Source organism: Bidens hawaiensis, unplaced genomic scaffold, assembly GCF_021521415.1.
Source record: "Bidens hawaiensis isolate Kalapana, Puna unplaced genomic scaffold, B.hawaiensis_p1.1 tig00007028_1, whole genome shotgun sequence".
Classification (NCBI taxonomy): Eukaryota; Viridiplantae; Streptophyta; class Magnoliopsida; order Asterales; family Asteraceae; genus Bidens; species Bidens hawaiensis.
Genome location: NW_027491480.1, coordinates 1,164,896 through 1,177,598, shown reverse-complemented (window position 1 = coordinate 1,177,598; position 12,703 = coordinate 1,164,896). Strand labels below are relative to the sequence as shown.

Sequence of the window (12,703 nt, the reverse complement as noted above, 5' to 3'; positions counted from 1 at the left end):
AGATAAAAATAAACACCCTAGCTAATGCCTTTGTTGTTTACCTGAACTTGATTGACTCAACTTCAGGTCTTTTGTCATGGTTGTCACCTTCTAACTCTTCATGTCGGGAACCACGTGCCTCCGCCGTAGCCCATGACTACTTCTGCTAACGGAATTTAATTATGGTTGATTAATATATTTAGTATATTTTGGTTTAGATGAGTACTAATTTGATTACTGAGTTCTAATTGCCAAATATATGAGTCCAATACATTCATTTTATTATCTTGGTGTGTAAATGTGTTACTTTGCATGAAATGGTTCCTACAAAGCAAATGAAATTGATGCAAGATTTCTAGAAACAGTTTGAACAAATGGATATGACTCTGCATGTACTCACAATATAAATCACAATAACTCATCTCTTTATTTATTTTAAACAATCATAGCTACACATACATATATAGTTACACTCAAAATAAACAATTATCTTATTTAAGAAAATAATAAGCTTAAATACTGATACTTGACAAATCAAACATAACACACCATAATTAAAGATACAATAACAACAATCGACAATTCGATCACTCGCTGCTCATAAGTGATGGTTCTTCTTCAAAAACTTGCAAAGATCATCGCATTCGCTTTTGAGACTCCAAATAGTGAAGTATGTTTGAATAGCACTAAGAAAAAGAGATGTCACTCCAAAAAGTGAAAAAAGCTTGAGTTGGGAAATTAGTGCGTTGCTCCGACTTTCATAATGCCTTTGTATATCGCCCTTAGCTTCCATATATGCAAACCAATTTGGTACTAAATCAGTGCCTATCTTATTAAACAATTCCGCAACTTCTTTATCGCTTCCTAACGAGTTTTCTAGCACCCCGGCTTTTCTAAGAACCGTAGCGTCCTCAGGGTCTTGAATAAGAGAATCAAGCAAGCATACGTACGATATAACCCATGCATCATCATGTGAGCACATTTCATTCACGTATATTGGAGGGAGTTCAACAGCTGCTGAAAACCACCACCCGCCCTTAACGAAATTAGTATGAGCCACGGACATACTGTCGCTTGGCTTGAAATGAATCCCTGCATCCACAAGCTCCCTAACATTGGGAAAAGTGGGCCTGTAATTATTAGGAACGAAATCACTGGCACTATTACTGCCCTTATTTTACTCCTTTGGTTTCCCTTAATTTCAGCCATTATGTTTGGCTATTTCCTTATTTTACTTGCTAGGCTTTTGCATATATACCATATTGTATTTACCTTTGATAATACACAAAAAATAACAAGAAGATCTTCTCTGATATTCCATCCATTTTATGATGGTATCAGAGCAGGCTTAATCCACAGCCCACTCACAAAACCTAGCCGACAAAGTATGGCCGGCGACAAAACCCCACCGGAATCTAACTCTCCGGACCCCAACTCTCCTCTCTATATCCATGCATCTGATTACCCAAAACAGATGCACGTCAACGATGTCCTCACCGACAGTAACTTCGCTGATTGGTCTCAAGAGATGATGAACTTTCTCTTTGCCAAGAACAAGGTAGGCTTCGTTGACGGCTCGATTAAAAAACCCGAAGAGACTTCCGCTGATTACTCGCTCTGGATGCGGTGTGACGCCATGATTAAGGGGTGGCTCACAACCGCAATGGACAAAGACATCAGGGCTAGCGTCAAGTACGCTGCCACGGCTGCCGATATGTGGGCCGATCTAACTGAACGGTTCGGGAAGGAAAGCGCCCCACGAGCCTATGAACTGAAACGGTTGCTCAGCGCTACAAACCAAAATGACTCTTCTGTATCAGCCTACTTTACCAAGCTACGAGGGCTCTGGGATGAAATAGAAACCGTATTGCCTTCCCCACAATGCACTTGTAATGGTTGTACATGTGACATTGGAAAGAAATTGTACCTGCATAGGCAAAAAGAAAAGACCTATGGATTCCTCATGGGTCTTGAAAATGAGTATTCTGTCATACGAACTCAGGTGCTTGCCATGAACCCGTTTCCAACCCTTGGGGCTGCATACCGTCTTGTTTCAGAAGATGAGCAACACCGATCCATATCCGCAGATAAGAAGCCGTCAAGGGAAACAGCTGCCTTCAAAACCACCATGCATGGGCGGCGAGAAGGTAGCCAACGCCATGACAAATCATTACCGAAAGAGACAAAGTCTAGTGACGTCGTTAGTCATTGTACTTTCTGTGGAAGGGACGGGCATTCCCGAGATGGCTGTTTCAAAATAATCGGGTATCCCGAATGGTGGCAGGGAAACCGAAAGAGACAGGAAACAAAATCCAAGGCAGCTTGCACCGAGATGGCTCCGAGTCCCATTTCAGGTTTGACAGCTACCCAATATGAAACGTTTTTGAAACACTTTGCTGCCGTAGAAGGTACATCAAAGGAAGACAGAACACCATCCGCGTATATGGCAGGTAAGTATAATAACGATGATGACTGGGTAATGGATTCGGGTTCCACCGAACACATAACCCACGACATTGATATACTTGAAAATCAAACTAAAAATCGTATTGAGACACCTGTTCTTATTCCCAACGGGGATGCCATACGAGTTGAAGGGAGAGGGGAATGTACGTTGCCATGGGGAACCAAAGTAAAAGGGGTCTTGTATATACCAAAGTTCACATGTAACCTCTTGTCGGTAAGTCGTTTGAGCAACGACTTGCAGTCCGCCATAACATTTTTTCCTGATTTTTGTGTTATGCAGAAGCTGTACACGAGGAACTTGATTGGTGCGGGTGAGTGCAAGAGGGGTTTGTACCGGATGGGGATGATTGGAAAGGAGAGACAAGCCATGATGACAACAAGTGATATGTGGCATAAAAGATTGGGTCACGCCTCCGGTGAAAAGTTCACTCAAATTGATTTTCTTAATTGTACCTCTTTCAATAAAATGTGTGATTCTTGCTCAAAAGCAAACCACACACGACTTCCTATTTCAAATAGTGAGATCAAAACTGTTGATTGCTTTGATTTAATACATTGTGACATTTGGGGGAAATATCGTATCCCTTTCTTATCGGGAGCAAGTTATTTTTTAACGATTGTTGATGACTTTAGTAGGGCCGTTTGGATTTTTTTGTAAAAATGCAAACACGAAGCAAGTAGTCATTTGAAAAATTTTCATAATATGGTGAAAACTCAATTTGGGAAATCCATCAAAAGGATCAAGTGTGACAATGGTGGTGAATTTACTTCCAAAGATATGATTGCTTTTTATAATGATCATGGAATCATTTTAGAAAGCACATGTCCACACACTCCTCAACAAAATGGTGTGGTGGAAAGAAAACATAGACATTTTCTTGACACCGCTCGAGCATTGAGATTCGAGGCTAATTTACCAAAGAAATTGTGGGGCGAGTGTGTTTAACGGCCACATACATTATTAATCGATTACCATCTCAAGTTGTTGGTAACAAAACCTCGTATGAAATTCTTTTTAAACAAAAACCCGACTATAACTTCATGAAAGTTTTTGGTTGCTTGGCTTATTATAGAAGCACCGAGGCAAAAGGGGATAAATTCGAAATACGAGGGAGACCGGGTATTTTTTGGGGTACCCACTAGGAACGAAAAGCTATAAAATATTTGATATGGAAAACAAAAGGTTAGTTATCTCTCGGGACGTAAGATTCCATGAGCAAAAGTTTATTTTTGATAAAATCATCGAAGAACCAGGGCCCAAGGACTTTCTTGACCCTCCAAACTTCGCAACCAATTATGAAGAAATTCATGTACACAAGTCCATATCTCAAGAAATTAACACTGAAGTGCACTGCCAAGAAAATGGTGACATGGGCTCAATTTTAGAAAACCCCATAGAACCCACTAACCATGGGCTTCCTATGGGTTCACCTTCTGAAGAACAACCACATGCCACTGAAGCAACAGAGGGTTCACATTTTGAAAGCCCACATGAGCCAATCCAAGAAGAGCAACCGATAGCTGAACCTGAAACCACCCGTCCTAAACGTAATAGAAGTCAACCCAAACGATTTCAAGATTTTCAAGTGCAGCTCCGCCCCCCCCCCCCCATCGATCGACTCTCCGCACGCCCCGCCAAATCAAAGTTCCTCTACGGTATATCCTTTAGCCAATTTCGTTTCTTATGACAATTTTTCAAAGTCTCATAAAGTTGTTTTAGCGGCCATCGATTCCACCGATGAGCCAAAATATTTTCACCAAGCAATAAAAGATGACAGGTGGAAGGAAGCCATGAAAAAGGAGATTTGTGCTCTTGAAAATAATGGTACATGGACCCTTGAAAGCATACCGGAAGGAAAACGTGCCATCGACTCAAAGTGGGTCTATAAAATAAAAAACAAACCGAACGGTGAGGTTGAACAATATAAAGCCCGACTGGTGGCAAAGGGCTTTACTCAGTTGGAAGGGATTGACTACCATGATACCTTAGCCCCGGTCGCCAAGTTGGTAACGGTACGTACACTTCTTGCCGTTGCCGTCAAGAAAGATTGGGACATCCACCAATTAGATGATAACAATGCCTTCTTGCACGGCGACTTGGATGAAGAAGTATACATGAAAATCCCTCAAGGATTTGCACAAGAAGGAGAAACAAGGGTTTGTCGGTTGCGAAAGTCTCTATATGGTTTAAAACAAGCTTCTAGGAATTGGTATCAAAAGTTCACCAATTCTCTTCTTAAGCTCGGTTTTAATCAATCTAAAGCTGATCACTCCCTATTTCTTCAACAAAGAGGACAGAGTTTTGTGGCAGCACTTATCTATGTAGATGATGTGATTATTGTTGGCAACGACACTAAAAATATACAAAGCACAAAAGATGAACTCAATAAAAGGTTTAGTATAAAAGATCTTGGAAGACTCAAATATTTTCTTGGCATCGAAGTAGCTCGAACCACCGAGGGCTTGGTTCTTACCCAAAGAAAATACACCTTGGACATTCTTGATGACTGCGGCCTACAAGGATGTAGACCAAGTTTATTTCCCATTGAACAAAACCTCAAGTTAGATAAGCTGAAAGTGAAGCAAAGGTCGATGCTAACCAATACCGCCGAATAGTGGGAAGACTACTCTATCTCCAGGCCACAAGACCCGATATTGCCTACTCGGTAAACATTCTAAGCCAATTCGTTGCCGACCCTAGACAAACACACATGGATGTCGTACATCGGATTTTAAGATATCTCAAGGCCACACCGGGACAAGGGGTTCTCTTACCGCGAATGGGAGGAACCACTCTCACCGCGTATTGTGATTCAGATTGGTTAGGATGTCCGAACACAAAAAGATCCCGAACCGGTTATCTCCTTTTACTTGGTGGCGCTCCAATATCTTGGAAAACAAAGAAACAATCTGTCGTCTCCCGGTCTTCGGCCGAAGCGGAATATAGGTCCATGGCATCAACCGTTAGTGAAGTCCTATGGGTACGTTGGCTGTTAAAAGAACTCGGCATTGCTCCAACGGGACCGACCCCTTTATTCTGTGATAATCAGGCCGCCCGTCACATTGCCAACAACCCCGTTTTTCATGAACGACCAAACATGTTGAGATGGATTGCTATTTTGTTCGAGAGCATGTGGAGTCACGTGAAGTACAACCTCATCAAATCGACACCACAATGCAAATTGCCGATCTCCTTACAAAAGGCTTGAGGACTCAACAACTTCGTTTTCTTCTCGACAAGTTGGGCGTTAGAAATTTACACGCTCCAACTTGAGGGGGAATATTAGGAACGAAATCACTGGCACTATTACTGCCCTTATTTTACTCCTTTGATTTCCCTTAATTTCAGCCATTATGTTTGGCTATTTCCTTATTTTACTTGCTAGTCTTTTGCATATATACCATATTGTATTTACCTTTGATAATACACAAAAAATAACAAGAAGATCTTCTCTGATATTCCATCCATTTTATGAGTAATTGTTTCCACCTACCAATCTAATCATGGGAAATTTAGCATTTTGGTAAGATCACGATGAAGAAATTGGAGAAGATGATCTGGTTTACTGTCGCCGATTAATTCCATGTCTCGCTCCTCTAGAAAGCGCTGATCATCTAGGCAACCAAACATTGTTTCAAACAAGTTTATTTTTGGCTTCCGATATGCCAGAATATTACCTTTCATTAACCCTTTTAATTTCTTGTGAAAATCGGTATTGATTTTCATCAACAAGTTTAGAACTTTGAAAGGAATCTGGTTCTCCAACAAGAACAAATCTTGACGAATAAAGACAATCTGGTGGCTGTTTAGCTCTCTACAATCTTCAAGTAACCCGCTAAGAAGGTATTCAATGTAATACAAGATAAAACAGCCATCCAACAACATCATCTTAGCAAAGTCCATATCGCTAAACCTGGTTGTCGAGTTTTCTTCATAGAAGCTTCTTAATTCTCGCACCGTATCTGGTTCTTCAAGCTTACTGTACAAACTTTCTAGGGTCTCTTTGTTGTTTTCAACGAGCTTCGTCGCGAAAATAGGCTTGAGTTTCTCGACCAACTCAAGTTTCGGATTCCCATTATGGTATGGACCAATGGAGACAACCTTTGGAACAATATATTTCTCGTAGTCGTGTGTCTCTTTCAACATGGGTGGAATTCTGGAGATTCGAACGATTGCTAACCGTGTGGAAGTGTCAGTGACCGAGTTAGTAATCGAGTCAATGACCTCGTTGCGGCCTTGGGTTTGATATTGTTGCATCGGCATTTTTGGTTTTCAGGGTTTAGGATTTGTGATTATGGGATCATAAGTCGGAGCTCGGTTATATATGGTTATGGTTATGGTTATGGTTATGGTTATGGTTATTATGGTTATGGTTATGGTTATGGTTATGGTTATGGTTATGGTTATATATATAGGTACTAATCTTGAAATTTACTATTTAGCCTTGTCTACAAATGAAGTTAAGAAGTTACTATCATTCAATTTGGAATATTATAATGGATAATATGCCTAACTTAAATGTATATATAAAGTTATTCCCACGAGTTTCACATGACTTAAAAAGGTAAGTTATGTTTTTTTATCTTCAGTTTAATTTAATATAAATAACCTAAATTTGTATTTTATTATTTTATATGCAATCAATATAAAATAATGGAAAAAATTAAAATAAAAATGGATAAAAATTATAAATGTGAGAAAGATTTGTGACCACACAAAAAACCTCTTAAAACAAATTCAAAAAATAATAATAAAAAATCATAACTCAATCAAAAATTTTAAAACACTAAAATGTTTCCCCTTCATCCCTGTTCAAAAAAAAAACATCGAAAAGACACAATGACGAAAATGAGCAAAAGACATAATAGATCGCAAATTATAACACAATGTCGAACAAAATATAACACAATATCAAGAAAAAATGACACATTGTCAAGGAAAAATACACAATCAAGACGAAAATAAACATAAACCACAACGATAAACAAAAAGACACAATGATCTTTTTCCCTCAACATTGTGTTTTTTTTTAATAACGAGAAAGACGGTGGAATTATTTTTATGTTTTTACTTTTTTATTTTTTATTAAATTTTGAGTTATGATTTTTTTATTAATTTTTTTAAAAATTCTTTGAGGGGTTTCTTTTATGTGGCTACAAATCATTCTTATATTTCTTATTTTTGTCCCTATTTGTATAATAACTTAACCCTAAAATAATTATTATAATTACTATATAACAAATTACTACTATATATATATATAGGTGAGGGATATTTTGAGAACCATGTTAAATTTTAAGAACTTAAAAATACAATTCTATGCCACACATTTAATTAAATGGATTGGAATATATGATTAAGATTAAATCTGGCAAAAAAGTCAAAGTAGGAAAGAGAATAAATATGTAAGTGGTTACACTAACTTTTAGGTCCGCTACACATGTGCAAAAAGTCGACTCGATGCGTAAAAAATTCTGTAATTTTTTTACGTGTATGTAACTTACATATATTACGTATGTGTAAAAAAATTCAAAAAAAAAATCGTTACACTGAGTTTTTTCGAGTTCTTAAAACTCAAAGGGGTTCTTAATTGAAACCTCCCATATATATATATATATATATATATATATATATATATATATATATATAACTTTGGTGCCGCAAGTGCTCTATTGGGCACTTGACGACAACATATTAATTTGTGATTTTTTTTGTTTTATTTAGTTCAGTTATCATAACGAACGTATAGGAAACAGACAAAACGCCAATTTTTTTTTAGTTTCGGTGCTATAACGAAGCTGACGGAGACCGACCAAATTCGCGTAGACTCACTGTCTCAACGCTTAGGTTTCACCAACGTGTAAGTTTACCAATCAACGCCCCCCCCCCCCCCCCCCAAATAAACAATTTGCCATTGGTCCACCTTAATTTTTATAAATTTCTTCGTTTTGTAGCTCCAATACTGTAACAAGCGTAATCAAAATCAACCGAATTTGTGTCGAGTTACTGCCTCAATGCTCGGGACCGATAACGTTTGAATTTTTCCGGTGCCCGGGTTTGCTGACTAAATAAACATCATGTTAAATATATTGTTTTCTTTTACATGTTAATCTTTTTATATGTTAATTTGATGAATTATTTTTTTAGGTTTTTAACGCTAAAATTTTACTGCATGTGTTTATACCATAAGGAGCGTATCAGATACTGACTTATGTGCTAAAAGTAGTTATATAAAAGCACGCTAATCTAGACACCAAGTATTATAAATTCTAGACTCTTAAACTTAACTAAAACTACTAACCGGCAAGTGTACCGATCGACTCTAATACAGCTAAGTAAGTCCGGATATCGAACCCACAGACTCTTTAAATTACGTTAACTAGCTAAATTAGATTTAACTACATACACGACTATTTATTTTATTAAAAAGGGGGGTTTAACTAAAATACTAATATTAAACTAATTAATAAAACTAAAGACGACTCGACTTAGAACTCGAATTTAATTCAGATGATAAGTAACCACCTATGCTAGAATCCCTAATGCATCGGTTATCAACTAGTTGGAAAATGTTATGTTATGGAACCGGGATCTTAAATTATTCACTTAATGTGAAACCGAACATGACCCTCGACCATTCTCAAAGAGACACTTATGGAATCCTAGTAAGCTATTAAAATTACCGGTTTAATTAGACTCGCTTACGGTGACTAATTTATTTTATGACAAGTAACTCTATAAGAAATCCTACCTTATAGCGCGGAAATCAAAGGTAGTTTAAAGTAATCACTCGACTAAATAAACAAGGATGATAAAGCAAATCCAGACGGGCTCCTTATAAAAAACTAAATCTAGCAATTTAAACAACCAAAGCTTATCATATAATCTATCACCTTATAGCTATTTAGATTAGCAACACACTTAGGTCTACTTGATTTATTAATATTGTTCCTAGGTTTTATTGCTAATCAAATACAAACTAGTTAAAAATACACAGTAGATGACCTAACAGAATCCTATCATATGAAACAATCACCAAGGAAACTGTGAAACAATAAAGTTCATCAAACAATCCTAAGCACACATATGCATCGAATAAAATCAATAAACCTCTTACTTAATCATAAACCATAACAAAGACAAAATCCAAACTAAAATCCAGTGTCAACAAAAGTTCATCGTAACCTAGGCAGTTTGGGGGTTAGCCAACAACCATACTCAAGAACAAACCAAAATAAATAAGTTCAAATAAGGAGTTCATGACGAAAACGATAAATTCAAACCAAATAATAATGATGTTTGGATGAGTAGATGTTGAATCCAAACACTCTCTACTCGAACCAATGGCTTGCTCTCTCTTTTTGCGGCAGCCTCTCAAAAATCAATAATAATAATATTGCTGACTCCTTTCTCCTCCAGTTCGTAGGGTTCTCCGCATCTTTAATAGTGGTGGCCAACGATTTAATTAAACCCCAAGCCATATTTTACACCTAGCCCATGATTACTATAACCCGTAGATATTTCTCTTTATTCTAACGTGGGCCATACTCACAAATATTTTAAGTTAACACAAAACATGATTTAGAGAATGTTCGGGATTGAGTTTGAAAAATGCTTACTGGTTTATCGATGTTTTCAAAAAGCTAATAAATTAAAATGTGCTTGGCAATCACAAAAATCTTTTTTATTTTAGCTTTCTGAAAAGGGTTAAAAAGTAGTTTTCTAAAAGCCCCAAATCCTGGCTTTCCAAAATGACTTTTTAAAAAATCCAATAAATAATTTTTAAACTTAATCCAAAACATGCTCTTAATTAATTGATGTAGTCAATGATTTTGTTCAAAGTTAAAGATCACATTATTTTAATTATTAATTCATATGTTACTAAGTTTGAATAATATTGTATTTTAGTAGTAACCATAATACAAATAATAACATTAATAATAATAATAATAAATAAATAAAAAATCTACTTGACTATTAACTCGTTGGTCTCAAGTTTAATAAAAATACTTTAATTTATTTCGTTATCACTTGAAACCATAAAATAAACATATGAACCACTTATGAAAATTATTTAATATGAATAGCCCTAAACTTACTCAAAAGTGTATGAAATATTTATTTAATAATATGTATAATTTAGATCACTTTACCAACCGATTCGCATCGACTCACCGTCCTAACACTTGGGGTTTAGACATCCAATATGTTTTATAGGTAATATAGACATATAAAACGAACAAGTGTAGTGGAGGGGGCTAGTTAACAAAAGGTATCATCACGTCATTGTCACATAGACAGAGAGACATTAATTAACTAAAACATATGGGACATAGGCCGATTTGGTCAAATTAACACATGTGATAAAATTTACGGTATATAAATACATGTGGTAAAAATTGAGCGTTAAAAACCTTAAAAAATAATTCATCAAATTAACATATAAAAAGATTAATATGTAAAGTAAAATAAAATATTTAAAAGGATGTTTATTTAGTCAGCAAACCCAGGCACTGGAAAAATTCAAATGTTGTCAGTCCCGGGCATTGAGGCGGTATCTCGACAAATTCGGTTGATTTTGATTAAGTTCGTTATGGTACTTGAGCTACATGACATCTACGTGCATTTTATATGAAGGCCCTAAAATAACGTCATGTAAAAAAATCATCTTGTTTAATAGTGTAGATAGATTTGTATGATTACCTATCTACATATCAACACCTGTGCTCAAATTTTATCCGGGAACTAAACTATAGTTAACCTTCATCAAAACCAAAATACATTATGATGCCTGTTTGTTTATATCTTTCTATCCCTAATCCTTTGTGCGATTTACTCACATGTATCTTTGATTTCAAAAGAAGCTTTCTGAACCTTTTAAAAATTCAAAAAAAAAATGACCTATTCACCTCCTCAAGGTATTAAGAGTTGGTTCATATTAAACTATGTGATTATATAGAAACTAGGTTAGGTATCCGTATCCTGCACGGATTAAACAATATAAAAGAATGATAAATAAAGTTAAGTATTACATTAAATAAGTACAAAGTTAAATTGAAACTATATGTCACAAACTTAAAAATAAATCATAAATCTCTAAATATTTACTTCGATGCAACATTAGATGATACACTAAAATTATGATAACTAAAGTGGGATAGTATTATGAGAACACAATTGGTACAATCTTAACGAAACGAACCTTTCATAGGTGGAAAAAAGCTTCTGATTAGTCGAATAATGTTTAGAAAAAGACAATCAATATGGTTTTGATTAGGGCTGTCACTTTTACCCGAAATCCGAAACCCGATCCGAAAAAACCTGTACCCGAACTAACCCCACCCGAAGAACCCGAACCCGAGAAAAGACTAACCCAAACCTGAACCGAAGTAATTTGGGTTGGTTCTCGGGTTTGATTTATAAGTTTCGGGTCAACCCGAATAAACTTATAGTTTTAAAATTAAATATATTTTTATGTATAATAAGCTAAGTCTTAGCCACTAAAGTTATCATAATCTAGCTCTAATTGACTGTTGTCATTCTAACTATTATGGATCGATTGTTTATTATTAATTTATGTTTTCCGTTTATTACTAATAGCAACCGATTGATTAAGGCTCGAGTTAGTTTTACTCTTCTTTTGAATTGTTTTATCAAGCTATGTTGGTTTGTTATTTGATTATTTTGTTATAAGCAAAGAAGAATATGTTGTTTTAATTTTAGTATCGTCGTTCTTAATTTTTTTTTTCTTTTGTTTGTTTGTTTTCTAGGATACTCGAAACTCGATTAACCCAACCCGAAAAAACCCGAACCCGAAAAACCCGTAAGAGATTTGGGTTGGGTTTCGAGTCAAGATTTAAAACTTTGAAACCCGAAGAACCTGACCCGAAAAACCCGAAACCCGAAAAACAAACCCGAAGAACACCCCTAGTTTTGATCAGCAATAAATGGATAGAAAGAAAGATATTACGGCTACAGAGAAAAAGAAGACGGGTTTGGTTCAGTTAAAGATCCACGTGTTTTTAACAATGAACCCAAGTAAGTTTTAAGTGCTAAAATAATTCATATATTTGTAAATGTTTTTTTATATATAAAATACGATATAATTCACATTAGAGAAGTTAAATGATGAAAAGTGCTTAATTATAAAAATGTTTAATAAATAAACCTAACCTTTTTTTAAGTAAAATATATTTTGTAAAAGCAATTGTAGAAAGTATGTTTAATGTATAATTAATAGGAAAGAAAACGGGAAAA

General features: G+C 35.7%; 3 protein-coding genes across 3 annotated transcripts; 1 reads left to right on the top strand and 2 right to left on the bottom strand.

Moving 5' to 3' along the window:
• Positions 1-575: 575 nt before the first annotated feature.
• Positions 576-1,304, bottom strand: LOC143634208 (putative UPF0481 protein At3g02645). The gene is made up of 2 exons (XM_077102361.1): positions 1,252-1,304; positions 576-1,145 (listed from the first exon to the last, which is right to left on the bottom strand). The coding sequence occupies exons 1-2, from the start codon at positions 1,302-1,304 to the stop codon at positions 578-580; spliced, it is 621 nt and encodes a 206-aa protein (XP_076958476.1). The 3' UTR covers positions 576-577.
• Positions 1,305-1,366: 62 nt separating this feature from the next.
• On the top strand, positions 1,367-5,061 carry LOC143634207 (uncharacterized). Its single transcript, XM_077102360.1, has 3 exons — positions 1,367-2,894; positions 3,700-4,031; positions 4,147-5,061. The coding sequence occupies exons 1-3, from the start codon at positions 1,367-1,369 to the stop codon at positions 5,059-5,061; spliced, it is 2,775 nt and encodes a 924-aa protein (XP_076958475.1).
• Positions 5,062-5,947: 886 nt separating this feature from the next.
• Positions 5,948-6,709, bottom strand: LOC143634206 (uncharacterized). Its single transcript, XM_077102359.1, has one exon. It carries the CDS (start codon positions 6,707-6,709, stop codon positions 5,948-5,950), a length of 762 nt encoding a protein of 253 aa, XP_076958474.1.
• Between the last annotated feature and the right edge of the window lie 5,994 nt (positions 6,710-12,703).

Excerpts from the sequence above, each read along its gene's own strand:
- LOC143634207 (XM_077102360.1), top strand. The coding sequence starts at position 1,367 with ATGGCCGGCGACAAAACCCCACCGGAATCTAACTCTCCGGACCCCAAC. Across the intron at positions 2,895-3,699 it reads TCAAATTGATTTTCTTAATT|GGCCCAAGGACTTTCTTGAC; the intron begins GTACCTCTTTCA and ends TCGAAGAACCAG. Across the intron at positions 4,032-4,146 it reads AACGATTTCAAGATTTTCAA|TCTCATAAAGTTGTTTTAGC; the intron begins GTGCAGCTCCGC and ends AATTTTTCAAAG.
- LOC143634206 (XM_077102359.1), bottom strand. The coding sequence starts at position 6,709 with ATGCCGATGCAACAATATCAAACCCAAGGCCGCAACGAGGTCATTGAC.
- LOC143634208 (XM_077102361.1), bottom strand. The coding sequence starts at position 1,304 with ATGGATGGAATATCAGAGAAGATCTTCTTGTTATTTTTTGTGTATTAT. Across the intron at positions 1,146-1,251 it reads TTTTTTGTGTATTATCAAAG|TAATAGTGCCAGTGATTTCG; the intron begins GTAAATACAATA and ends AAATAAGGGCAG.